The 26,976-nt window shown below is 48.9% G+C and overlaps 1 protein-coding gene and 1 long non-coding RNA gene across 3 annotated transcripts in view; one reads left to right on the top strand and one right to left on the bottom strand.

The window, feature by feature from the left end:
* LOC102884242 (coronin-7) overlaps positions 1–22,247 on the bottom strand; it is a 56,681-nt gene extending 34,434 nt beyond the window's left edge. Inside the window, exons 1-7 of the mRNA XM_006913870.2 lie at positions 22,075–22,247; positions 19,801–19,897; positions 18,848–18,922; positions 15,304–15,374; positions 14,611–14,794; positions 11,510–11,586; positions 1,736–1,786 (exon numbers count right to left, since the gene is read on the bottom strand). Of these exons, the coding sequence (XP_006913932.1) occupies positions 1,736–1,786; positions 11,510–11,586; positions 14,611–14,794; positions 15,304–15,374; positions 18,848–18,922; positions 19,801–19,897; positions 22,075–22,134 (615 nt within the window). The 5' untranslated portion in view covers positions 22,135–22,247. The remainder of the gene's footprint in view (positions 1–1,735; positions 1,787–11,509; positions 11,587–14,610; positions 14,795–15,303; positions 15,375–18,847; positions 18,923–19,800; positions 19,898–22,074) is intronic.
* A 154-nt stretch (positions 22,248–22,401) lies between these two features.
* LOC112481582 lies at positions 22,402–25,513 on the top strand. Of its 2 annotated transcripts, none has more exons than XR_003046971.1 (2): positions 22,402–23,470; positions 24,551–25,513. It is a non-coding gene; the product is annotated as an uncharacterized LOC112481582 (long non-coding RNA). The 2 variants fall into 2 exon arrangements; XR_003046972.1 differs by having other exon boundaries at positions 24,505–25,513.
* The last annotated feature ends 1,463 nt before the right edge of the window (positions 25,514–26,976 follow it).

The raw sequence follows: 26,976 nt of genomic DNA, 5'->3' as shown, positions 1-26,976 counted from the left end.
TCTTTACCCAGAAGCCCCTTCAGGGGGGGCTCCCTCCAAAACCAGATCCTCTCCCCCACTCTCCTAGGAATTTGGAGCCCCTTGGACGGCAGCCACTCTGTCTCCACCTCAGCATTATTACCGTCCCCTCCCTTCTGGAGGAGGAAGAGGAGGAGGAGGAAGAGGAGGAGGGAAAGGCTAGGGGAACTGGCAATATCAAGTCAGGGCAGGAATAGGGGTGCCATGCACTGTGCCCCAATCCCTGGTAGGAGAGGGTGACCTAAGAAAGCTGAGAGGATAGGGCCTCAGTCTCCCTCCTTTAAGCTGAGCCTGGGACCCCCGTTCCAAGCAAAGGCTTGGAGGTTGGCCACAGAAAACTACGGTGGGGCGCATCGCTCACGCCCACACTGCCCTGAGACTCAGACTCAGCTACCCCGCCAGCCAGACAAAGCTCGGCCTGGGTAGGTGGTAAGGCGGGGCAGCACCAAAACCAGTTCTGCCCAGCTTGGTTCACCTGTCAGGATGGGGCCTCCTTTAGATCTTTAGCCAGTCCAAAGTGGAAGTGACTGGACCGTCTTGGGCAAAAAGTTGCAACTGGCTACCTGAGGGGAATCCTTTGAGTGTGAGTGTGTGTTTGTGTTTGGTGGGGACAGGGCCCTGGCTGGTTGAGTTTAAGTTGCTGGATTACCCTTGGCCCCAGGTGGAAAAACAAGTCCTAGAAATGGAAACCAGGGCATCTGTGACGGGCCTGGGGCGTTGCTGGGGAGCTCTTCCCTTGAGTTGGCAACAGGACCCTGAACTTCACCTTTCTAGAGAAAAAGCCTCCTCGGCATTGAGAAAAATCTTTTTTTAAATGTAAATCTGCTCATCTCACTTTCTGCTTGAAACTCTCTAATAGCTTCTCACAGCACAGGTGACAGGCCCTGCCTCCCCTGTGCCCCTCTCTCCTGGAACAAGCTCATTCTACCTCTGCCCATCTGTGTGTATCCCCTTTGCACTACTCAGGCTTCAGCTCCAAGCCAGCCCCTCAGGAAAGCACTAGACTGCTCCAACAAGAGAAGCCACCCCCGTGCCCCCGCAGCAATTTGCCCATGTGTCCATCTCATTCACCATAGAACATTCTGTGCCTGGCACCAAACTGCTGTTGAATAAATGATTGACTCCCCAGTGGCTCAATGCCTGTAGCATGAACCAAGGCCCAGCCCTCCCACTCGGAACTCCAAAGGCCACATGCACCCCATGCACAACCACAGACAAAACCAAACACGTTCAGTGCCTGGGTCCCGTGGATCTGGCAGGGCCCCAATGCAGTCTACAGACCTGGGGCAGATACCAAGGGTCCGCCCACTGCGAGACCAGAGGGGTGCAGAGGGTGGTCCTATGTCTTTTGGCTCCTCTGTGGCTAGCTTATGCTGACTATGCCAGGAAGGGTGGGTGGGATGAGGGTCCCAAAGAAGGAGAGGAAGTTAGACTCTCAAATTAGCTTCCTGAAGCCACGGGACGCCTCTACTAAAGGCCTGTGGGCAGCCTGGCTGCACCCCACCCTGTGGTCAAAGCCAAACCCTCCCAGGACCCACAACACGCTTCCCAGAAACAGCTGGAGCCCACCTCTTAGGTGACCTCCCCGCACACACCCACCAGGCCTCAGCCAGAAGCATGGGGTGTGGTAGAATCTGTCTGCCAGGAGGCTAACTCTGCCCCCACCTGTACCTGTTGGAGTTGCTGTGGTCTCAACCCAGCTGTCCATACAACTCACCTGGGAGGCCTTGGGCTTTGCTCTGGGGTCGAAGATCCGCAACTGCTTGTCCTGGGAAAGCAGGAGGAAACAAGAGCACAATTAGGGTGGGCAGGGTCCCTGGGAACCAGCCTGACTCCCTGACCCCCAGGCTCTGATGGCCCCATCCCCTACTATACAGGGCTGGCATCATGTACCAGAAGACCCCTCCCAGCCTGGTTCTGCTTTATCATCACAGAGAGGAGGCCCCCTTTCCTGCCCCAAACACCCACAATAGAGAACTCAGGGACAAGAGTTCACATTTCCTAAGCACATACTACGTGCCAGGCATGTTATATGCAGGATCTCTCCCCATCTTTTCAACCACCTTATGAGGTAGTGTTATTACCATGATCCCTTCACAGATAGAGACTAAAGACCAGAATCAAACTCTAGGCTATCAGCTGCTACACATATCCGGTTCTATGCTCGGCCCAGCCCAGAGGGCTCATGGGACACTTAAAAAACTTGGTGTCTAACCAGGACGATGAGTTTACACATCCTAACCGTCACTCAGCACACAGCTCCTAATTCAGATTACCCAAGAGTAGCAATGGAAACAGACAAAAAAGAAAAAAATAAGATGCCCATACCTCGTATAAGGACTTTACCTCTGTGGAATAATCTGTGTGAGTGTGTGCGTGCATGCGTGTGTGTGTGTGCGCGCGCGCGCACGCACGCGAGCATGTACACAAATGTACATGCATAAAGAACTGGGAGAGAGAGGGGAGGCAGAATGTGCATCCACTATTTATAGGTGTGGCCATGATAAATTGTTAAGTGCTAAAAGGAAGATGCAGAATAACATGGTGTGCTGAGATCCTACTGTGGTAAAATAAACAAAAATCTCTTTTTGTCTAATCATGTTCCTGTATGTTTTGCAAGTTTGCTGAGCAAGGAGAAAGGTGTTCACCAACATAAGCCCTGTGTTAACATGGCTACTAGGGGTGGGGGAGGTGGGAGTGATTAGCTTTTCTTTTTTACATCTTTGCATGGCTGTACTTTGTTGCAATCAGCACAGACTCATATTTTTATATTCTGAAAAACAATGAGCCTGCAACAAACAATTGGAATTTGGAAATTAAAAACACAATACCATGTACATCAGCACCAAAAATATTGAAATACTTAGCTATCGATCTAACAAAATATGTACAAGATCTATATGAGGAATACTAAAAAACTATCATGAAACAAATCAAATAACTAAATAAACAGAGATATTCTACATTCATGGACGAGAAGACTCAATATTGTCAAGACATCACTTTTTCCCAACTTGAACTATAGATTCAATGCATTCCCAATGAAAATTCCACCAAATTATTTTGTGGATATTGACAAACTGAATCTAAAGTTTATATGGACAGGCAAAAGACTCAGAGAAGTCAACTCAATATTAAAAAACAAAGTTGGAGGACTGATGCTACCCAACTTTAATGCGACAGTAATTAAGACAGTATGGTGTCGGCGTAAGGAGAGATAAATAGATCAAAGAAATAGAATAGAGAGCCCCAAAATAGAACCCCATAAGTATAGTCATCTAATCTTTGACAAAGAAGGAAAAGCAATACAATGGAGAAAAGATAGTCTTTTCAACAAATGGTACTGGAACAACTGGACATTCACATGCAAAAAAATTTAATACAGACAAAGACTTTACACCTTTCACAAAAATTAACTAAAAATGGTTATAGACCTATATGTAAAAGGCAAATCTATAAAACCTTTAGAAGATGACATAGGAGAAAATCTAGGTGACCTTGGGTTTGGCAATGACTCTTTAGAAACAACACTAAAAGTGCAATCTATGAAAGAAAAAATAAGTTGGACTTCATTAAAATTAAAAACTTCTACTCTGCAAAAGATACTGTTAAGAAAATGAAAAAGACAAGCCACAGACTAGGAGAAAATATTTGTAAAATATACATCTGAGAAAGGACTTGTATCTCAAATTTATAAAAAAAAAAACAAAAAACACTTAAAAATCAAAAATAAGAAAACAAACAACCTAGTTAATAAAGGGCAAAGACTTGATTAGACACAAAAGATACCCAGATGGAAAATGAACATATGAAAAAAGTGCTTAACATCATACCTCATTAGAGAATTATAAATTAAAGTAACAAAGAGTTACCACTATACACCTATTAGAATGGCTGAAATCCAAAAAACTGACAACACCAAATGCTGACGAGGATGTGGAGCAATAGGAACTCTCATTCACTGCTGATGGGAATGAAAAATGGTCCAGGCACTTTGGAAAACAGTTTGGTAGTTTCCTACAAAGCTAAAAATATGGATCATATGATCCAGCTATTGTGCTCCTAGGTATTTACCCAAATGAGTTAAAAATGTATGTCTACATAAATATTTACAGAAGTTTAATCGTAACTCCAAAAAACTGGAAGCAACCAAGATGTCTTCCAATAGGTGAATGAAATAACACACTGTGGTACATTTATACAATGGAATATTATTCAGCTATTAAAAGAAATAGCTAAGACCCAAAACCATAAAACTCGCAGAAGAAAACACAGGGGAAAAACTTCATGATGTTGGATTTGGTAATGATTTCTTGAATATGACACCAAAAGCACAGGGAGCAAAAGCAAAAATAGACAATTGGGACTACAATGAGCTTAACTTTTGTTAATCAAAGGACATGATCAACAGAATAAAAAGACAACCAATGGAGTAAGAGAAAATATTTGCAAATCATATATTTGATAAGGGGTTAATATCCAGAATACGTAAAGAACTCATATGACTCAATGACAAAAAAAAAAAGAACAAATAAATAACCCAATTAAAAAATGGACAAGAGATTTGAATAGACATTTCTCCAAAGTTATAAAAATGGCTGAGAAGCATATGAAAAGATAGTCAATATCATTAATCATCAGAGAAATGCATATCAAAACCATAATGAGATACTACCTCATATCCATTAGGATGACTATTATCAAAAACCCAGAAAATAACAAGTGTCGGTGACAATGTGAAAAAACTGAAATCCTTGTGCACTATTGGTAGGAATGCAAAATGGTAAGGCTGCTTAGAAAACAGTGTGGTATGTCCTCAAAAAATTAAAAATAGAATTACTATATGATCCGGCAATCCCACTTCAGGGTATATACCAAAAGAATTGAAAACAAGATCATGAAGAGATATTTGCACACCTATGTTCAAAGCAACATTATTCACAATAGTTAAAACATGGAAGCAAACCAAGTGTTCATTGTGGATGGATGGATAAGCAAAATGTGGTGTGTGGGTGTGTGTGGGTGTGTGGGTGTGTGTGTGTGTGTATACACACAAACACAAATATATATAAATACTATTCAGTCTCAGAAAGGAAGGAAATCCTGTCACATGCTATAAGGATGAACCTTGAGGACACTGTGCTAAATGAAATAAGCCAGACATAAAAAGACATAAACTGTATGATTCCACTTTTATGCAGTTTATAAAGTGGTCAAATTCAGAGAGACAGAAAGTAGAATGTTGGTAGCCAGGGGCTGGGGGAGGGGGCAAAGGAAAGTTGTTATATAATGGGTATAGAGTTTCAGTTTTACAAGATGAAAAAGTTCTAGAGACCTGTTCACAACAATGTAAATATACTTAACGTTACTAAACTATATACTTAAAAATGGCTAAGATGGTAAATTTTACGATGTTTTTTGACAAAGGACCACAATTTTAAAAAAAATAGCCAGCAGTCCGCAAAAAGACATGGAGAAACCAAAAATGCATATTACTAAGTAAAAGAAGTAAAATGGAAAGGCTACACATTCTACGACTCCAACTATATGGCATTTGGAAAAAAGCAAATCTTATAAAGCTAGCAAAAAGATCAGTGGTTTCCAGTGGTTTGGAGAGAGGGAGGGAGGAATGAATATATAGGTGAAGCGCAGGGGGGGCACTTTTAAGATGGTAAAACTATTCTCTATGATACTGTAATGGTGGGTACATGACTTCATGCATTTGTCAAAACTCATAGGATGTACAATGATCAGAAATAAACCCTAATGTAAAGTATAAGCTTTAGTTAATAATAATGTAGCAATATTGGCTCAATTGTAACAAATACACCACACCAGTGCAAGACGGGAAAGGGAGAAGGGATATGGGAACTCTGGGTACTATCTGCTCAATGTCTCTGCCTGACCCCTGCCTAGGTGCTTGGGATGCAGAGAGAGCCAACAGTTTCCACCAAGTGTTGGATTCTGTGACCTCCAGGCAATTACAGGAAACTTCAGGGAGGAACTTGGAAATGAGTTAAATCTTGAAGGACAAACGGAGCTTGTACCAGGTAGGAAAAGGCATTGGAGGAGGTGGAAAGCATGAACAAAGATGTGGAGACATAAGCTTGCTGGCATGTGATGTAGAGGGGAAGTGACGGCCATAGGAGGAATGCAGATGGTGGGAATAGAAGGGTAGTGGAGGAGCATACAGCTGGACGAAGGAAGGGGCCAGCCTGGAGATGGCCTCAAAAGCCAGACCTCCCTTGGTGGGCCAGTCCCAGGCCTTCCTGACACACCTGGGCAGGTTCCCAGGGTTCCTGGGTCACTCCTGGCAAAGCCTTACAGTTTAATGGACACTTGCTATGTGCCAGGTGGGCACCGGGATGGCCCAGGGATTAGTTCTGAAGTACCACTCCACTCCAGACACTCAGGATGCCATTTAGAGACAGAGATCAGACAGACAGCCAAGGACAGTGAGGGACAGCGATAGGCAGAAAGAACAGTGAGACAGAGAGAGAAAAGAAACAGAGACAAGACAAAGAGAGAGAGACAGAGATAGACACAGATAGAAAGAAGGGACAAAGGGGTTGGAGAGAGAGAGGATAGAGTGAGGTAGAAAGAGACAGAGATAGAGAGGCAGATCAGAGAGACAGAGCGGGAACAGAGAGAAACAGAGAGAGCAGAATATAGAGGGAACAGCTACAAACAGAGGAAAGATAGCAAGGGACAGAGAGGGAACAACTGGAGATCAAGGACAGAGACAGACAAAAGATAGAGACAGAGGATCTCAAGAGATGCTAGGCAAGAGAGACCCCTCCTGGAAGCAAGGGCCACTTGCATCTGAGAGGCAGAGCCACCATGGAGAGCCAGAGGCCTGGGTTCAGACACCAACTCCACCACTAGGTATTCTGTGGCCTGGGCAAACTCTGAGCCCTTGGTAGGATGAGGATGATGGCAGCGCCTCTCATGGTCTGAGTAAGTCTTGGCACGTGGGCAATCCCTAAAGGCAGCTGGGCCATCTGACCAGGGTTCAGATTGGCACTAGAAGCTAGTATGGCACTAACAGAGGCCTGCAGGGCCTGGGCAGAGGGGGTGACATTGGGCTTCGGGGCGGGAGGGGGTGGGGGCAGGGAGGGCACATCCCTGCTGGGTTCACAGGCACAGAGAGGGAGCTCAGCATGACCCTGGCCATCTATGAGGCTAGCACGCCCCCTAGCGGCCTCCTGGAGAAGCTGGGAGGTGCACAGGGAAAGGCTTCTGTGGGATTGGGCAGGTGCTCACAGGGGAATCAGGGGCCCTGGGAGGCAAAGCTGTTCCAAGGCAGGATGGGAGTCAGGTCAGGCACCAGGGAGATTTCCCTGAGAAGGGAATATGGTGCCAAGAGAGGGGAGGCTTTAATAGAAAGGAGAGTGTGCCCCACACCCCACCCCAATCAGGCAGTCCTAAGTGCAAACCCTGGCCAGGAGGGGCTCAGGCTCCCACCTGTAACTGAGCTGATAGCACACTGGCTCTGCGCACATGCGCAGGACAAACCCATGAGCACCTCAACCTGGCCTGGGGTCACAAAGGTTGACCACCCATCCTGGTACCATTTCCCAAAGGTTTCTGCCATTTGATGCACCCATGCAGGACACCAAGGCTCCCCTTTTACAACAGAGGGCAGCAGTGGATACAGGACAGTGGTGCCCACCAGCACACACTGGCAGGTGATGCCCTGTGAGGATGGCGTCCTCTTCCAGGCAGAGCACCTGGGCCCAGGAATGGGGGTGGGAGTCGGGTGGCTCTACTCAGCACCACTCCAGTGACTCACTTGTGAAATCTGTGCTCCTTGTCTCCCAGACTTTAGGCTCTCTGGGTTTAGAAGGACAGGAGCATTCTACTGCAGAAGTCCCCAACCTTTTTGGTACCAAGGACCAGTGCTCTTACGACAATCTAATGCCTGATGATCTGAGGTGGAGCTGAGGTGGTGAGGAGCGGCTGCAAATACAGATGAAACTTTGCTGGCCCACCACTCACCTCCTGCTGTGAGGCCTGGTTCTTAACAGGTCAAGTATCAGTACCAGTGTGCAGCCTGGGGGTTGGGGACGCCTATTCTACTGGACTCAGCTGTGGGTTGATTGCACTAACTCTTCCTCCCAAGACACCAACAGGCAAGGAACAGAGTTTTCACATAGCAGGAGAGGGTAGCACACAGTGGGTGCTCAGAGTCTGGGCAGTTCGTTGCCCCTCCCCGCCACCGTTCTGATGGTATATGAGGCTTGGACTCCTTAAGAAAGAGGGGCTGGAATGTCATACCAGTGAAGTCCCCTCCTCAGTGACCAGCAGGGGCCAGCGTGGGTGGTGGGCCACTGAGGCCAGTCTCTTCTCAGAACATTCACACAGTATGGAGATCACAGCTACCACCCCCCACCCCCACAGTGAAGTCACTGTCCCCAGCTACCTAGAGCTGCTTCCTTACTGGGGAAACCAAGGCACCTTCTTGCCACCCTCGTGTCACAGCCCCTGGCAGTCATGAGGCTACAGCTCTGATCTCTTCAGGCACGCACTGGAGCTGGGAGGCTGGAGGAGCAGCAAGCACCCCAGAGCCAGGGATTCTACCTGGGGTACAGGCACCCCTGCTGCGTCCATTCTCCAGGTGCAAAGCAGCAGGCTCAGAGGGTCGGAGTGCCTGTCCCACCGCCCAAGCCGGACCGCACAATCTCCACAGAATAGCCCCTAAGAAGCTGGCATTAGTCCTCTGGAAAGCAACTGGCTAAAATGTACCGACCACCTTAAAAATCTTCATAGCCTATAAGCCAACATCCCTGGTAGGTATCTAGGCCAGGGGTGAGCAAGCTAAGGCCAGGGGGCCAAATCAAACCCAAGGCCTGGTTCTGCAAATATTTTTACTAGGACGTGGCCACACCCACATTTAAATATTGTCTATAACTGCTTTTCTGTTACAAGGCAGAGCTGACAGAGACAGAGTGGCCTGCAAAACCCAAAGTATTTACAGAAGTTTACCAATCCCTGCTCTAGGCTAAGAAAGTCACATAAAAAGCAGGAAAAAATCTACATACAAATATGTTCACCTGCCGCAACTTATAACACAGTGACGAGAAGTGGAAGCAATCCACTCGTCTGACAAGTAGGGGCTTAATGGAGTAAACTGGTAAATCTATGTGATAAAATATTTTCCCAGACATTTGTAAAATTTTTGATGAATTGGGGGAAATGTTTATTATGCTGAACAAAAAAATTCAGGACGGAGTAACACGGAGAGAATGATTTCAACACATACAGAAAAAGCATGGAGAGAAAAATGTCAAAATGGTGACAGAAGTTGTTCCTGGGTGGGATGTTTACAGGTGATATTTTTTTCCTCACTTCTTTACATTTTCCTTGCTCTCCAAAATTTGTAAAACAAGCACAAACTACTACACTTTAATGATCATAAGGTAAAGACCTCCTGTGATAATCTGCTTCCAGCTTCCTCTTTTCCTCCCTCCCTATCTCATTCTGTGCCTGTTTGTCTCTTCTTCACACACATGCTATGGAGACACAGGGCAGAGGTTTCTCATTGGAGGGGGAGGTCATGGCCCAAATGTGGGACTCTGTCCAGGCTGGTCCCCTTGCCTGGGATGCTTGTCTCCTCCTCCTTAGTGAGGGCTCATCCCTAAGGAACAACTCTGACCTCACTGTCCCTAGGAAGCAGTGCTCACCAGTCTCTACATGACTACCTTGCCCTCAAGCAGCAGCTCCTTGGGGGCCAGCAGCCCCGTCTTATTTACCTCCCAACCCCCTAAGCTCAGGCCATCGTCTGGAACCTACTGTTTGATGACCCAAACGGGGAAGAAAAAGTTGATGAAGACTAGAAAATGGGGCTTCCAAGAGGATAGAAAAGTTGTAAACGGGATCCCCCCAAGTAGGCAGACCCCACATTTTCTCCTTCTGACTAGTCCTCGCACCTCCACCCCCTTCCAACCAGCTCTTCCCCATCCCCTTTCCCGGCAACACTTGCAGTCTCTTTCATCGCCTTCCACCCACCCTTCACATGTGGCTTCAGGCCCCAGCACACCCCAAAAGGTCCTGAAGGTTGCCACATCCCCAAATCCAACAGGTATGTGTTCACTTCCCGGTGTTCCCCGATACCTCCCTGGGGTAGACAGCCAGCACTGCCTTGGCTTCCTTCCTCCCACTGGGCAGCTCCTTCTGTCGCCCTTCTAGGTTCTGATCCCTCCTCCCAGCTCACTCACCCTCTTCTCATTTCCTTCTCTCCAACTTTGGGGCAGCTCTCGTGCCTCTGCAGGTACCACATAAACACGAATGACACCCACGCTTCCACCTTCAGCTCAGCTCACAGCCCAGAGATCCGGTCCAACTGACACTTTGGTTTAGATGTCCCAGGTACCTTCAACACAACAAGCCTAAAGCCACAACTGAGAGTGCCCCGTCTTGATCGCAGGCCTCTCCTCCAGCCTGTAACCCAGAAGCCAGCCTCACGACCCTTGACTTTTTACACCCAGCCCACCATCAATCCATGCTATCCTCCCCACATCTGCCTCTCCATCCGCACCCCACAGGCAGGATGTCCCTCTCTTCCCTGGGAAGTTTTCCAACCTCCACTCTGGGGTACGGCCCACCCTGCCATGCTCTGTCCATACTGAGGATGGGGAGCTTTCAAAACACAAATCTGCTCACTCACACCACGGCCCGCCAGTCTCCTGCTTTCGACACTACAGTGCTCTCTGGTTGCATCTACAGTGACAAGCACAACCCTTGTGCACTTGACTCTGCTCTCTGCACCCAGCCTTGCTGCCCTGACTCCTGAACCTGCATCTGCAGTTGCTGCCTAGCAACTCTCTCTGCCCCACACTGTTAACCCTTCCTTCAGAGGCCCTACCCAAGGCTACTGCCTGAGGCCAAGCCTCCCCGGCTCCTCCAACCAGCTCAAAGCACCTCATGTTCCTTCCTCAGAGCCTGTGTCACAGATCACAATTATCATTTCATCCACATTATCCACATCTGTCACCCCCGCCATAGTAGGGCTGGGTGGGCACAGGGCCTGGTATCAATGAGGACTCCAAGGCCTGCTGACTGGGTGTGGGGGTTGGTACATGGCCCTGTGTCTGGATCCTCTTAACACAACCTTCAAGGAAAGGAAGGCAGTTTGGACAAAGCAGATAGGAAGGCAGGCAAGGCTGCCTAAAGGTGGTGGTGGGAGTCAAAAGGGCCAGCATGGGGCTTTTCTTCGGTCTTCATCTGATAGGGATCCCAGGCCCAGGTACCAAGGTGAGGTGGGGGCTTGCAGATACAGGTGTGAGCCAGCGGATGGGAGGGAAGCTGAGGTCGGGGAGGGACTCATGAATGCCTCTCCTGACCTTGGTGCTCTTGTGCCCTATAAATACCACCCAGCCAGACAAGTATAGCTTAGGATGTGTGCCCCGCAACACCATGGCCCCGCTCAGAGCAGGACATGCCTCAGGCCCCCCACAGGCACTTAAATGAGCCTCACCATCCACATGCTTACCTTGCATGTTGTGCCCACAAGGGCTCCATCCCGGCTCCAGACAGCACCCTGCACCAGGTCCCCGTGGGCTGCCAGCTCTGCAGAGAAGCAGCCAAGGTCAGGAGGGGCTCTAGGGTCTCTACACCCCATCCTGGGAAATGAGGACACCAGGGAAACAGGTGGACCTGGTCGGGAGTAACTCTCTGGGGCAGAGACAGAAGCTGCCAGCCAGGGTCCCTCTCAGGCAGGAGAATTGAGGGCAGCAGCTCCTTCCAGATATGCTGTGCTACATCCAGGGGCTCCTTCCCCAGCCCTGCCATTGTCAGGCCATGGTCTTACTCTAAAACCTTCCGAGGCTCCCTGCTCCTCTGCCTGGCTCTTACTTCCCACCTAGGCTCATTTCTGGTCACTCGCCAACTCCCTACCCCGGCTCCCCTGCAACTGGGTTATGCCAGCCCACAGATGTGCCACACACACTCCCGCCTGGGCCTCTGCTCTGGTCATCCCCTCTCCTCCTCCAGTGTGACGGTTTGAAAATTTGTCCACAGGCTTAACTATGAGCCGCCCCGCCACCACACACACAAAAAAGATGTTGAAGTCCTGACCCTTAACACCTATGAATATGACTTTATTTAGAAATAACTTAATTTGCAGATGATCAAGTTTAGCTGATATCATTAGAGTGGGCCCGAATCCAGCGCAACCAGTGTCCTTGTGGAAAGGGAAACCGGACAGAGATAAACGTGCACAGAAAGAAGACAGTGTGAAGACACAGGAAAGGAGAAGACGACCACCTACAAGCCAAGGAATACCTGAGGCTACAGAAGCTGGAAGAGAGAAGTGAAGCAACCTCGAAAGGAACCAACCCTGCCAACATTTTTATTTCAGACTTTTGGTCTCCAAAACTATGAGATGATAATTCCTGTTATTTTTAAGCCACTCAGTTTGTGGTACTTGAGATGATAATTTCTGTTATCTTTAAACCACTGTTTGTGGTCCTTCATTCAGGCAGCCCTAGGAAACTAACATATCTTCCCTTCAAAATGTGGAGCCTAACTCTCTTCCTCTTGAGTGTGAGCAGGACTCTGCTACTGGCTTCTAACAAAGAGAATCTGGTAGAAGGGATGGGATGTGACTTGCAAAGCTGGGTCCTAAAAGGCACCATGCTTCCCCCTTGCTCCTCTCTCTTGGACTGTTCACCAGGGAAAGCCAGCTGCCATGCTGTGAGGGCACTTCAGCAGTCCATGGAGAGAACCACATATGGGAATTGAGGCCTTCTGCTACAACTGGCTCCATGGGGATGAACCACCCTCCACCCAAGTCAGGCAGCCCCAGCCAGCATCTCAGCTGCAACCTCACGAGAAACCTTGAGCCAGAACCACCCAGCTGAGCCCCTCCCAAGCTCCCAATCCTCAGAAACTGTGAGATAATAAGTGTTTACAGTTGTTTTAAGCCTCTATGTTTGGGGGTAATTTGTTCTATAGCAATAGGTAACTGGTAGGCCAAGCTTCACTCCTTGGGATTAATTCCGGCCCTGACACCTACTTGCATCACAGCTTTGGCCATGTTATTTAATGTCATCTGCCGCACGGGAGTGGAAACACCCCCAGTGAAACTGCTATGCTATGCTGAGAAGTAGTCATGAAGCCCTCGGCATGATGCTGGGCCTACAAGAAGGGCTTGAAATGATAGTTACAGCTGGGTGACTCCCTAATGACATTTGCCTGGTGACCTTCACCTTTGCTTAGAAGGAAGGAAGGAAGGAAGGAATCACTTTGCTAAGTGAAAGAAGCAAAACACAAAAGGTCCCATATTGTATGATTCAATTATATGAAATATCCAAAATAGATCAATCTATAGAAACAGAATGCAGACTGGTTGCCAGGGGTTGGGGCAAGCAGGAAACTGGGTAGAAACTGCTTAATGGGTGGAGGGAAGAAGGGAGGGAGGGAAGGGAAGGGAAGGGAAGGGAAGGGAAGGAAGGAGGGAGGGAGTAAGGAAAAAAGGTTAGGCTCATGTCGACTGCAACGAGAGCTCTCTGGGGACAAGGCTGGCACCTTGTACTTCCCATCTTGTGGCGCAAGATGCCTCCATGGTGGACACTGGCTGAAGCTGTCAGGAGGGAACCCCTGAGACACCTAGTTATTCTACTGATGACTCCTGGCCCCAGCCCCAGAGGTGGAGACATCACCATGTTGAATTTAGCCTACCCTGGACACTGCACAGCCCCAGGGTACAAGTCCATTCTTCAACTCTCTGAGCCTCGTATCTTTATCCTAAAAGTGGGGGGTGAGCATGTTGGGGAGGACTCCGAAGAAAGGACTCAGTGATGCCACCACAGAAAATACTGTTGTAGGTCACACTACAGGGTCATAACCAATCAAAAACTGAGGAGTCTGGCCCAAAGTTGTTGTCATTATGAATGGTCTGAATTCACATGCTGAAACCTTCCCCCTGCCGTGATGGAATTTGGAGACGAAGGCTTTGGGAGGTTATTAGCTCATGAGGTAGAATCCCCATGAATGGGATTAGCACCCTTATAAGAGGCCCCAGAGAGTTCCTTGCCCCTTACACCGTGTGAGGGGTGTAAGATGGTTGGCTATGAATCAGGAAGCAGGTTCTCACCAGACACCAAATTGTCTAGCACCTTGATCTTGGGCCTCCAGCCTCAAGAACTATGAGAAATACATTTCTGTTGTTTGTAATCAACCCAGTCTATGAGATTTTGTTATAGCAGCCCAAACAGATTAGGACAATCTATAGTGGGAAAACTAGAAAAAGAGAAACATGGCAAGGAGCAGAAGGCTGTAAGAGAGCAAATCTTCAGGCTCAGGTAGAAGTCAATAGTTTGTTTTCAAAACTAAAGTGACACACAATTCAAGAAATAACAGTACGAGGAAGTTATTTAGACATATAGAGGAAAAAGCAGAAAAAACAAATGAAAACAGATGCCTACAGAAAGTGGAAAGGGTGGGGTATTTATAACAACACAATTTTATACTGCGTATATGTGAGGCTGATACGTACTTACCAACTCAAGTTATCAAACACATAAACAGAGAAACGGAGCACTGTCCAGGAGGGGGCTGCCCTCCCTGGGATACAGCCAGTGTGGCCTGTACCTGTGAGGGGCTGCTGCTTGGCCGCATCCCAGACCTTCACGCCTGTGCCTGCCACGCTCACCAGGACACCGTCCACGGTGGGATGGAACTGTAATACCTCCACCTGGGTGTCCTCGGGGCCCAGTACCAGCCCGGGCCCCGAGGGCAGCTCTTGGCCAGGGCCTGGCAGTCGCCATAGTTTCACCTGTGGGAAAGAGCAATTTTGTGAGCCCAGGGCCAGGAGAGGCCTCGCTGCCTCCAGTCGGCCTTGCCCGGGGCTGCACCTGACCCCAGAGGCCATGCTTGGGCATGAGGCTGCATGTCCATGTTAGGGAAAGGAGGGGGATCCAGCTCGGGATCACGAATGTGGTTGGAGGCTGGGGGAAAAATGGGAGTTGGGGAGCCAGGGGTTCCACTCTGTCTCTTTCAGGCATCCCACACCATCCTAGCCCTACTGTCCTCAGAAAGCAAAGCAGCAGGACAGCAGAGCAAGGCCACAGCTCTGTCAAGTGCACAGGAGCACATGGGAGCTGTAGTGGGTTGAGGAACTGAGAAAGTCTGGGCTAGCCCAGCCCTGCAAATCTGCAGAGGGACCAAGGGACAGTGGGAGGGGCTAGACTGGGAGGGAGTAGGGTCTCAGGGACTCGAGGGGCTCAGAAGGGCCCAACTGGGAGTAGGTGAGGCATCAAGCAGCTCTTCCAGTGGCTCACTCACCGTCCTATCAGCTGAGCCCGTAGCCAGGAGGAAGTCGTCAAAGGGAGAGAAGTCCAAGTCTGTGACCAGGTCTGTGGGAGAGGAATGGCTGACTCAGGCCCAACAAGAACCTACTAGAACATCCTATTTCCAGCCCAACGTGCTCTCTCCCCAAGGTGGGGAACTATGGCTCAGGGCTTCAGAGGTGACATCTCTGCACACATAGCTGTAGGATCATAAGTTCCAGAGGAAAATCACTTCTGCAATCTATTGGCAAATGCCACAGGCGCCAGCCTGCAACACATTTCCTGGAGAGCCCTGGGAACCCAGGGTAGCCACCTACCCAGCAGAGGGAGGAAGGTGGGACAGTGGGCAGGAAGCTCCTCAGATTACCAGGCATCTGCATTTGCCCCAAAGCCAGAGCCCAGCATGGGGCCTGGCTCAAAAATGTGTGAATGAACGCCAAGTGCTGGCCCCATTCCATCAACTAGAGATTCCCAAACTACCCAGCCCAACTGGCCCTCAGCATTTCCTCAGGGAGACACACAGTTTGTACAGCGAGGATTGGGCTGTGCATGCAGGGGTGACCCGAAGTTTGGGGCAGGGGTTATTATATGCTCGACCTACAAAGAGTTCCCTGCCCCACCAAAGCCAGAGCTGACCAATCCAATCATAGGAGTGCATCTGACCTGTGCCCAAGAAGCCAGCTGCTCTCTTATGGGAATTAAACCTGGAATGGGAAGGCCTAGCAACAGGGCGCCCTAGGGACTGGCCTAGGAGGAAGGCCGCCAGCTGGGAGAGAGCTAACAGCTCCTGTGCCAGGACCCTCCGAAGGCCTGCGCATCCAGCTGCTCCTTCAGTTCTGGAAGCTCCCCAGGAATCCCTTGGCTTAAGCAAGTTGAAACTGGTTTTATTCTTTGATACCAAAGAACCTGAATTGCCCAGCTCTGGGGGCCAGGACAGGAGGTGGAGGTGCACAGAGTGAGCCAGAGCCCAAAGGGGAAATGACACTGATGGTTTCAGTGGGGGCAGAGACAAGGCCAGGGTTTGAGTGTCGGGGGTGGTGGAATATGAGCAGGACGGCCAGGCCTGCATCACCAGAGCAAGGAACACAGCGGCCCCCCCCACTGCCTGCGTCCCCACCCGGCCAACCACTACATTTCCTCCTGGCTAGAGATAAGAAAGAGAAGGGGGGTGGACAAGGACAGGCACCCCTTGAGACAGCCCCAGCCTAGACTTCCAGCCACAAACCCCTGCTGCCCCACCCTGTGGGCTCTGCACTAGACAAGGCAAGGCCCAGGCCCGAAGCGGCAGCTGGCGTGGACAGCCTGGCACCCCAAGGGAATGAGAAGTGCTAACGTGGCTGATCTGAGTGCCTGGCTGTGCCAGAAGCCTGAGTCCTTCATATGCATTTATCTCACCAAATCCTCATAGTGACCCACCAGGATAGCACCGAGGCAACATCACCCAAGTGAAAGACAAGGACACGAGGACAGAGAAGTTAAGTAACTTGGCCAGAGCTGCACACCTAAGAAAGGGTGAAGTTGAGTGAGGAGGGTCAGGCCAGGCAGGCCAGCTTCAGAACCTACATCCTCAGCACATCATCCCACTGCCTTTCCCAAATTGGAGTAGAGCCCCAGCCCACCCCACAGCCCAGACATGCAGAAAGGCCCTCTAGATGCCTCCCTGCCCTCTGTTCCCCTGGGCAACTGGACCTTGAGACAAGAGACAGAAGGTACTCCAAGGGCAGGGAGCCTGAAGACAGAGCAATGGCCAGAACACAGTCCTCCCTCCTCGGACCACAACAAAGAAGGCAGAATGGTGCCCGGTGCCTCGAGGGCAGGTTCTGAGGAAGCTGGAGCTCAGCAACTCCCAGAGCTGCTTTCCAGCAAGACTACTCCTGTAGGGAGAGGCTCTGAATAGTTGGAGCCATGGTGAGGCTATAAGCCACCAACACAAGCTTGGTCCAGCTTCTATTTGGAGCCCTCGGGTCACAGGGGGCTCACTACCTCACAAATGTCACCAACTTGGGGTAACTCCTTTGTGAGTAAAAAGCACCCAGAAGCAAGCAGCATGGTGCCTAAGAACATGGCATCAGATAGTTCCGATTCTGGCTCTGCCAGTAGCAGTGCCAACACTGGCAAGTTCCTAACCTCCCTGAGCCTCAGTTTTCTTAGCTGAAAAGTGGGTTATTTTAAAATCTACTGCAAAAAAGTGTGAGTGGATGAGAAAGCAGACTTCTTATATACACTACAATACAAGTGGATCTCAAAGCATTATGCTAAGTGCAAAAGACCAGACTCAAAATACTATGTATGGTATTTTCCATTTATGTGAAATGTCCAGAAAAGACCAGTCTATAGAGCAGAGGCCAGCAAACATTTTCTGAAAAGGGTGAAGTAGTAAATATTTCAGGCTTTGAGAGCCATATGGTCTCTACTCAATGCTGCCACTGTTGGGAGAAAGTGGCCAAAGACTGCCCATCAATGAAGAGGCATGGCTGCATTCCGATACAACAGTTTACAAAGACAGGCAGCAGGCCAGATTTGGCCACATTTGTAGCTTGCAACCCCTCCTACGGAGGCATAAAGTAGATCAATGGTTGCCTGAGGCTGTGGAGCCTGAGGTGGAAATGGTTTAAGCACAAAGGGCCACAAAGCATCTTCTGCAGATCTAAAACTATAGGGAGATATGCACAACTCTGTAACATTAATGTCATCAAATTCTTCACTTAAACACATAATGTTAATAGTATGCAAATGATACCTCACTAAAATTATTGCGAAAAGGATTAGATGAGAAAATGCAGATAACATACTTAGTACATAGAGAGATCTCCATCAATCTTCACTATTGTTACTTCATTAACTGCCTTCCTCATCATCAGGACTTCCACACTGAGCTTCACACCCAGAACAGGGACTAAGGCTCAGCCCACTTCCCTCACCCAAAGCCACCCAAAAGGCAGCCAGGAACACAAGCCAGTGGGGCTGGGCCCACAGCCACCGCAGCTGGACAGGGAGGAGGCAGCCAGGCGCCACCCGAGGAAAGCAAACTGTCCCCTGGAAGCAGTCAGGCTGCCAGGAGGGCTGCTGGGCGCCCCCAGAAGCAGCTGTGGCAGACAAAAGTTCCTTGTGAGGGCCCATCTCCAGCCCTATAGTCCAGCCCGCCCCCTTCCTGGAAGTCCCAGAGCAGCCTGACTGGGGAGGAGGTCTGGTAGTGAGGGGTGGTCTCCAGGAGAGGACATGGGGCTAAGAGCCACATAGGGTTGAGTTCTCCACAGTGACGGGGAGCCAGCATCAGCCGAGAGCCTGGTGCTGGCTGGTGCATACCCTTCTCCTCCTGGCTTGACCACCTGGAGCACCCAGTTTCCCTCCTCTCTACCCAGACCCAAATTCTCTACCAGGACCTAGCCTTCCAATCTGGACCTCACCTGTGAGAGAGCAGAGTGAGGACAACAGGAGGGACCTAGCAAGCCACAGGCTGTGAGACCAGTGAGTATGAATCCCTGGCTCCAGAGAGGGAGGAGCAGGTTCCAGACTTCCTGCATCCAGCCCCTACTTACCTGAATGGCACCCCAAGTAGGTCACGTGTCTCTTGTCGTCTCCCTGGCCTTCCAGAGGCACGATGCCCAGCATACCTGCCAAATAAACGTGAAGGCTCTGACTTCGGCCTAATAGGAATCATCTATCCCCCCACCTGGGACTCTCAGCAGACAATGAGACCCGAAAGCTCAGCCTTGGACATTCTCAGAGCCTCCACCAAGCTTAAGATCACACCCACTGGACACAGTGATTGGCCTACAGTTAGATGCTTGTCCCATGCAAGAACCTTCCATGACCCTAGGGGTACAGAGGATACTGGGAAAAAAGGCTCTTTTTGGCACTATGGGTCATAAGGGGTCAGCTTGGGACCAGCTACCACTTTTCCCAGCTTAACCACTTTTCTCGGCTTTACCAGAGAAAGAAGCCATCGCCTGAGGACAGCAGAGCTGAAAGACAGAAGAGAAGCTGGGGCCAATGGCACATGTGAGCCTCTGGACACGGCTCTGCCTGAAGCCCCTGGACTTCTTAGGTATTTGAGCCAAAAAGTTATCACGTTTTGTTTGTCAGTTTGAGGTCTGAGTTATTACTGGCAACCAAAAGAGTCCCAACTAAGGCGGGAGCTTTTCAAATCTTGGTGTTCCTATTGATTCCAGTCACCCCCAGGCCTTCAGATGAAGAGTGGGTAGCATATGGGGACAGCTGGAAACAAACACAACAGTCCCCTTCTTGCCCTTCTGGACGTGCTCTTGAAAACCAAAGCCAACATGGTTTATGCAAAGAATACATGCACATTCTAACCAAAACCTTTCTAATTGCACACTGACCAGTTTTAGTGGTCTAAGGCCCTGCAAGGTGCTGACTTCTGAGACCTAAGAGGCCCCTATAAGTTTCCAGCTTGGAATGAATCTGCCCTCCTGACCACCCTATTTGGGTGACAATATCTGAATCTCCATACCCACGTCCACCTTCCTACCTGGACGGTCAGAGTTGAAGGCAATCAAGCTGCAGCTGCATTTTATATGGTTCCCACATGAGGGGTTGGTTCCTGCTCGAATGCCACTGATCCAGGCCTGGAAATAGAGTAAGAACCATAAAGGCCAGGGCTCTACAAGTGCCTAAAGTAAGGGGTGGGGCATGAGCCAGAGAGCTCTACCTTAAAGCTGCACCATTACAGATGCATTCCCTTGAATCAAATCCTGTCAATACCACTCACACCGTACCTTAGGAAATGAAAAATGTTGAAATGATAACCTAAGTCATAAAGAGGACGGTTTTACTTATTAAATCAGTTTTCCAATACAGGAGAAGAGTTTGTCAGAAGGAAGCTCAGGCTGAATGAAATCAAGGGGCTAACTGGTCAGCATGCAAGCATGTGCACGTCTGTGCTGTTTCTATTAAAAAAGAAAGAGAAGCAAAGAATGGATAAATGAGCCCCTGGATAGAAGACAGACTCAACTTTCTCAACTGTATTGCTGAAGGCCTCCACCTAAATCCAGGGGTCTCCTCCAAACACCAGGAGAAAACACCCAAGCCCAGAGAGGGGAAAAATCAAAGTCCATGAAGTCCCATAGATGGGTGAATGACACACCCCATGAAAAAGCAAAAATGTTAACATCCCCACATCTAGAGGGGCAGAGGAACACCTTTTCTGAAACTAAGATCAGGGAAGTCCATATAGTTTCTCTGTTGGTATCAAAGCATTGTTCAACAATCGAGCACCCACATTTCTCGACCCACCCACCGACAGTGTCCTGGAAAACACCTCCACCACCCAAGTTTCAATTTCAATGTTCACCTACCTCAAGAAGAACATTATCGTCCTATTTTTTCCCTCCTGATTTGTGTTTACTGTAAAAATACAGTGACAGGAAATATCTTTGAAAAGAATAGATCACCTGTTCTCCCATCTCCCTAACATAAACTTTTAAAAACCCCCTCTGTAATCCATATTTCCATGCCTGTCTGTTTATATTGTTGGACTGCAATCCACTGGGGAACAAGCCCCAGGGCCCTTCAAGGACACTCCTCACCCCTCCAAGCAGTATTTACTGTACTCAGAGACAGTCTTCATGCAAATCTGAAACCTCTCTCTCCCACCCCCACCCCACCCTTTCCACCGCACTCAGAATAAAGCCAACTTTTTCCTGTGGCCCTCTTTCCCATCCCACTCTTCCTGTAGCTGGATGCTTCTCACCCTTCTGGCCTCAGCTGAAATGTCTCCTCTTTCCAGCAACCTGCCCTGACCACCCTAGTGAGATTAAACCCTACTTCACTGTCTATCTCCATCTCCATTCCAGTCCCTTCCATGCTCTTCAGGGCATTTATTAAAACTTGCTATGTGCTTGCATCCCTGTCTGCTTGCTGCTTGTCCCCCACCACGAGGAAGGAAAGTGCTGTCTTGTTGACTTATGGTTCCAGCAGCTGGGTACAGCACATGGGAGGTGCAGAAAAATTATTGTCCAGAGGATGAAAACCGGGCTTCTGCCCCAGGCTGCTCTGATGTGCGTTGGCCCATAATGGGGTTACTATATAGGGTCAGTTGCTAGGCCCACTTATGGGAGGACACTCCCAGGCCTTCCAAATAATATGGGGAGCGGCTGACCATCATCTCTGAAGCACACTCATCAGGCCGGCTGCCAGTCCGGGGGTCCAAGGAGCCCCCCAGCACCTCTGGGCTCCACCTTCTCAGGTTTATCCGGGCCCCACCCAGCCTCTGACAGCATCACCCCTAGTAAGGGAAGAGCTTGCGCCAGCCGCGAGAGGAGGAAGCGCCGGCGGAAACCCGAGGGAGGGGCGCGCCTGTGGCCAAGGGGCTCCCCACTCCACTGACACACGCAGACTAGCCGAGACCAGGGCAGATAGGGGCATCTCTCACACACCCCAGCCCCGGGCAGGGGCGATCCGGGACGGCAGGGAGGAGGAGCCGGCGCCAACAGTGTCCGCACCGCGGCTCTCCGGCGACGCCGACCGGAAGCTGGGAAGACAGGCAACCTCGCAGGCCTCAGGCCTCGGCTCAGTTGGGCGGGCTACGCCACCTTGGGGGTCCTGGAGCCAGGCGAGAGGGCCGACGGACTGCGGGGATAACCGAACGGCCAAAGAGCGTCCCGGGAGCTCCGGACTCTCCCTGCCGGCTGGTGACAACATGACCCGGAGTCTGAAGAGGGCGCCCCAGGGCAGACGGGCTCTGGGGTCCCCGCGCGGGGCCACGGGAGGGCGAGGGGGCACGGGGCCTGTGTGCCAGGCTCACCTCTCGGCGGGACGGCCGGGCCTCCGTGTGCCGGAACTTGGACACCTTGAAGCGGCTCATGGCGGCGGGGACCGCGGATGGGGTAGCTTCGCGGACCAGGGCGTCGGCTCTCAGGTGCACTGCAAGAACCCGCGACGCCCGCGGCCTCCCGCTCCACCCGCGGCTCTCCGCCTTCGACCACGCCCTGACACACCCGGCCAATCGCAACGAGCCCCGGCCGGCCGGGCCCCGCCCCCGATACCTCTTCTTCCGTGCGCGCGCTGCCGGCCCCGCCCCCCAGCCAATCACTGCTAGACAGCCCCCGCGAGGCCACGCCCCAATGGCGAAGGGGCGAACGGCAAAGAGGTCACGTGCGGCGCGCTGTCGGCCCCCCGGTCCCCCGGTGTGTGGGAACTCGGAGCCAGAGCTCGGATTTTGTGTGCAAGGATTTGCCCCTGGCGGCTTTCCAGGGTCCGGGGCGCGCCCTATCTGGGGAGGAGAGAGAGCAGAAATGACCTGGCTCGATTTCAGAGACAGGGAACACGTTCACGGAGAGAGAAGGCGCTAGTCCAGATAGCAGACAGTGAGTGGCAACTGGCGAATGGGAGCCCAGGTCCGACGCAAATCCCTGTCCGTGCTGTCTACCCTAAAGCCTCAGCATCCCACCCACCCTGCTTAGTTCTGGTGGGCTCGGCGGGAGGGATGTGGCCTTCAGCATCCCCTTATTAGGCTACATCTTGGCTGCAGGCTTTGGGCGCCGTGGGGTAGGACTCCTCGAAGGAAATCAGTGAATCATTTACAGGTAAACTGAAAAGGCGAAAGATAGGGGCAGTGGAGAATCCATTAAATAGTAAACGTCCCCATCCGGCGTTGCTTGCTTTTACGCAGCAACTCAGGAAAAATGAAAGCGGATTCATTCCTCCTGGGTCCATTCATTACACAAATATTTCTCTTCGCTTTGAAAATTGATTCTGTGATTCCAAAATATGCTTTCTGCTTGAGAAAGGACAGAACACCTGCTCAGGCGTGTCTAGAAAAGGGACTTTGATCTGAGGAATGAGAATGATTGGTCGGAAACGCCAGCTCCTGCGAAAATGGCTACAGACAAAGCTTCACCGAGGTAGGCTGTACACCGTGATTCTAAAAGCTCGGACTGGCGATGGGCCCAGATAGACCCCAAAATGCAAGTTCTCTTCAGTTCAGTGAAGACTAAGAGGCCATTACCAGTATCCTACTGAGTTAAGAGCGACTTTAATCTCCATAAACTAAAAATAGGATGTCAGTAGAGTTGCCTGAAACCTAGGATTTGGAACTCTAAATAGTCTGGCAGCCACCAGAGTGCATCTTCCCCATGGTACTTACTCTTCGGACTCTAATGCCAGCAGCTTTGGAAAAGACACCATCAGTGCAATCTTGAGTAAGTTGTGGTGTTCAATTACTGTGAATATTGTTTCTTTCTTTTTAATTGTGGTAAAAACATATAACATAAAATTCACCATTTAAAAGTGTACAGTTCAGTAGTGTTGAGGACATTCACTGTGTCGTGCAACAGATATTCTTAAGATGGTAAATTTTATGTGTATTTTCCTACAATAAATTTTAAAAATATAAATTGGCTATACACCTATTGCAAAGTTATGTAAACCTCCCGAATTTGTTTTATGTCATTTCGTTATCATCCCTGAGTTTGTTTTTGTTTTTTTATTCTACCATTATGGCAGATGGGCCTAAATGGGCACAGTTAGAAAGTGAGAAAGACTTTAGCCCTCAGAAGTAACGAATGGACATGCCATGGGCTAATTCTGGTCCACAGATATGTCCACATTTCCTAAAAGTTTGGATTTCAGCGTCTCTTGAAAAATGAAAAGATGTAGCAATAGTAGGTCCTAATCCCCATATGACAAAAATGGGCTGGAACTGAGAAGCACCTGCCACTTTTAAAGTATGTTTCCCCATTTACCACAACCCCACTGGTCTCTGTCATCTTATATGTGGCCAAAACACCCTTACACTTTATCTGCTTGACCCTGGCATCTGGATTTATGACTTTCTCTCCCAGGAAAGAAAGAAGCCATAACCCTGGCTGTGTTGGGTCATGTGACTGTATTTCTACAAACTGGGGGCTGATAGAAGCAGAGTTGGAGGGTTTCATTTTCCCATTCCCACAGTGACCAACCTGAACTCTAATGCAGGAGAGAGCCAGAGGGACATAGAGGCCCAGAGAGTGACCATCTCACATGTTCCCAGATCCATTCTGGCTGGAGAGAGTGATTCCAGTAGAGAGTTTAGAGCTCTAAGGCTGCTGCTGCTGCAAATTTGAGCAGAATAAATTACTTCATGACTTGCAAAGTTGAACTGACAGCCTCCATGATTCCTTCCAGTCCCACACCCTGTGAATTACCAGATTTGTTTCTTTATACTCCTGGTAACTCCACTTCACTTTCTTTCTAGGGACCCCAGAAGACACCTCTTTTCAACTTTCTTTTTTTCCTCTCAGGCTGCTTGAGGGTCAACTGCCATCATAATGGCACTGTAACTATCTGGATCAGGAAGTTCATGACCAACAGACTACTTCAACGGAAACAAATGGTCACCAACGTCCTTCACCCTAGAAAGGCAACGATACCTAAGACAGAAATTCGGGAAAAACTAGCCAAAATAGCTGATGACCAAACCAGATGTCATCTTTGTATTTGGATTCAGAAACCATTTTGGTGGTGGCGAGACAATTGGCTCTGTCATAATTTATGGTTCCTTGGATTATGCAAAGAAAATGAACCCAAATATAGACTTGCAAGACATGGCCTTGAAAAGAAAAAGACCTCAAAAAAAAAAACACTGAAAGGAATGCAATAACAGAATGACGAAAGTTAAAAGGCCAGTGTTGGTGCTGGGAAAAAGAAAGAGTAAAGATTCATCAGTGACTTTATCTGTGGTGATTGAGCAGATTTTTCATGAGAGGATTAATAAACTAAGAACTTAAAAAAAAAAAAGTGGGTTAAATTCCAGCAAAATGAGAATGTCTGGTTAGCTTGGTGCCTGGCAGAATGATTTAGATTTCACAGGTCCTGTGTCCAAGAATGATTAATAACGAATAAGAATTTGGGAGGCCACTTAAGTCCTCATTACAGAAAATTCAAAACACTTCTTGTAACTGAAGAAACATTAGCAGAATGAAAGTGACCAGAAAGGAAGAAGAGGGCAAAAACCTGCACAAAAACATCAAAGGGTCTTAATATGCATTCTTATTTTAAACTGTGACACCAAAGAAAAAAACAGTTCCAATAGGATGTTCTCTTAATTTTCTGTAAAGTCAGTGAGGTTTCTGTAAATTGGAATTTTTACAAGAGGGGATGGATGAGGCTGGCTTCAGTGCCTACAAGAAATTCTTTAGATTTAGTTATCTGTCCCTGAAATGGTTGCTTATTAAGATGCACATTAAAAACATTTTTATACATAAGCCCTGCCTAGTTCATTTCAGGAGCTGGAGGCCCATGTGTTGTTACGTCAGCACATGAATGGACAATTATGCAACAAAATACATTTCAAAAATGAGGAAAAACACTCATTCTCCCTTCCCAGCAGGACAATGCACCTTACATTATTATTTTGTTGCTTTTCAAATGAAGGTATACCCATGTGTTCTTGGGGCTCTAAAGTTTTACTACACCTAGTGATTTGTTCTGCAAAATATTTTAACAGAAACACAAAATATAACTTTTCTGGTGATAATTCACAGCTAAAGGACAGTTTCATAGAAAAGACTGTCCTTTTCTAAAGTGATATTTTCACATTGGAGGCTACTGATGGCCAGAGGATCCAGAGCTTTATTCTTATCATTTGTGATCTTTTTTTTTTTTTTTTTTCCCCCCTTAAAAAGAGTTCATTTCTCAGGTTTGTGAAACATTGCCTAAGTTTAAACCTAGTTTGGGCAGAGGAATATTTAGCGGCAAGCTGGAGCCACCTGCAGTTTATATAAAGGGCCTTTAAGGAAATCATTAGAAAACCCAGGCAACTGAGGGGAAGACACAATTCATCTCCTTCTTTTGCAGGGAACTGCACCCACTGCAGATGTCATGTCCAGGAACATGTGGGTTACACATTTCACATCCCCTAGGAATTGTCCCATACTCTCTTGGAGAGTAAAGGAAATGTTACATCTAGAAAAATTGTGAGCTAGCTTTATTGCCTCTAAAGAGACTGTCTTGAGACCCTTCTGCTCTCCATGGAAAGGCTCTTCACATGGAGAAGGGAGCAGCCAACCCATTGCATAGCCATGGACTTGGCCAGTCCCATTGTACCTTGGACAGTCAGAGTATCTGCAGGAAATCACAACTCCCAACTAGCTCTCACAGATCTCACTACCTCAGGAGAGTAGGAAGGGCCCAGCGGAACAGTAAAATGAAAAGTGAAAAGGGGGAGATATGTTGTGAAACTTGTGTGCTTTTTGCAAGTAACATTTGTTCCTCTTTAAAGCTGAAGTTTTTGGCTTTAGACTGAAAACTGGGTGAAGGGAAGGGGAGAGATAAAGGACATATTCTGCCTGGGAGTGTGGGTAGGTGTGGCCTGTGTGTTCATCTCAGTTTTTGCCATTAAGTCTGGGATGGGTCCATTAGTAGCTACCATCACCTTAGGGTTCTCTTTCCTAAAAGGAAATACAAGCTCTCCAACAATTAGCCTTCTTGATATACCCTAAAACATGAACACACATTCCTTTTCAATGTGGAGGATTTTTACTGTTAATCGCTATGGGGAAATAGCTGGCAGAGAAAACTAAAGTACAAAAAATGAGGAAGTTACAAAGCTGACAAAGTTTTCATATTAGTGAGCCCTCCTCTAGTTTCTAACTCACTCGGAGGTGGTAAGTGCAAGTCCCTTTGCTTCTTGTTTTCAGCTTTTGTCCCTGAAAGTTGCTTCTCAATC

Source organism: Pteropus alecto, unplaced genomic scaffold (genome assembly GCF_000325575.1).
Source record: "Pteropus alecto unplaced genomic scaffold, ASM32557v1 scaffold44, whole genome shotgun sequence".
Taxonomy (NCBI): domain Eukaryota; kingdom Metazoa; phylum Chordata; class Mammalia; order Chiroptera; family Pteropodidae; genus Pteropus; species Pteropus alecto.
This window is presented reverse-complemented; position numbering and strand designations above follow the sequence as displayed.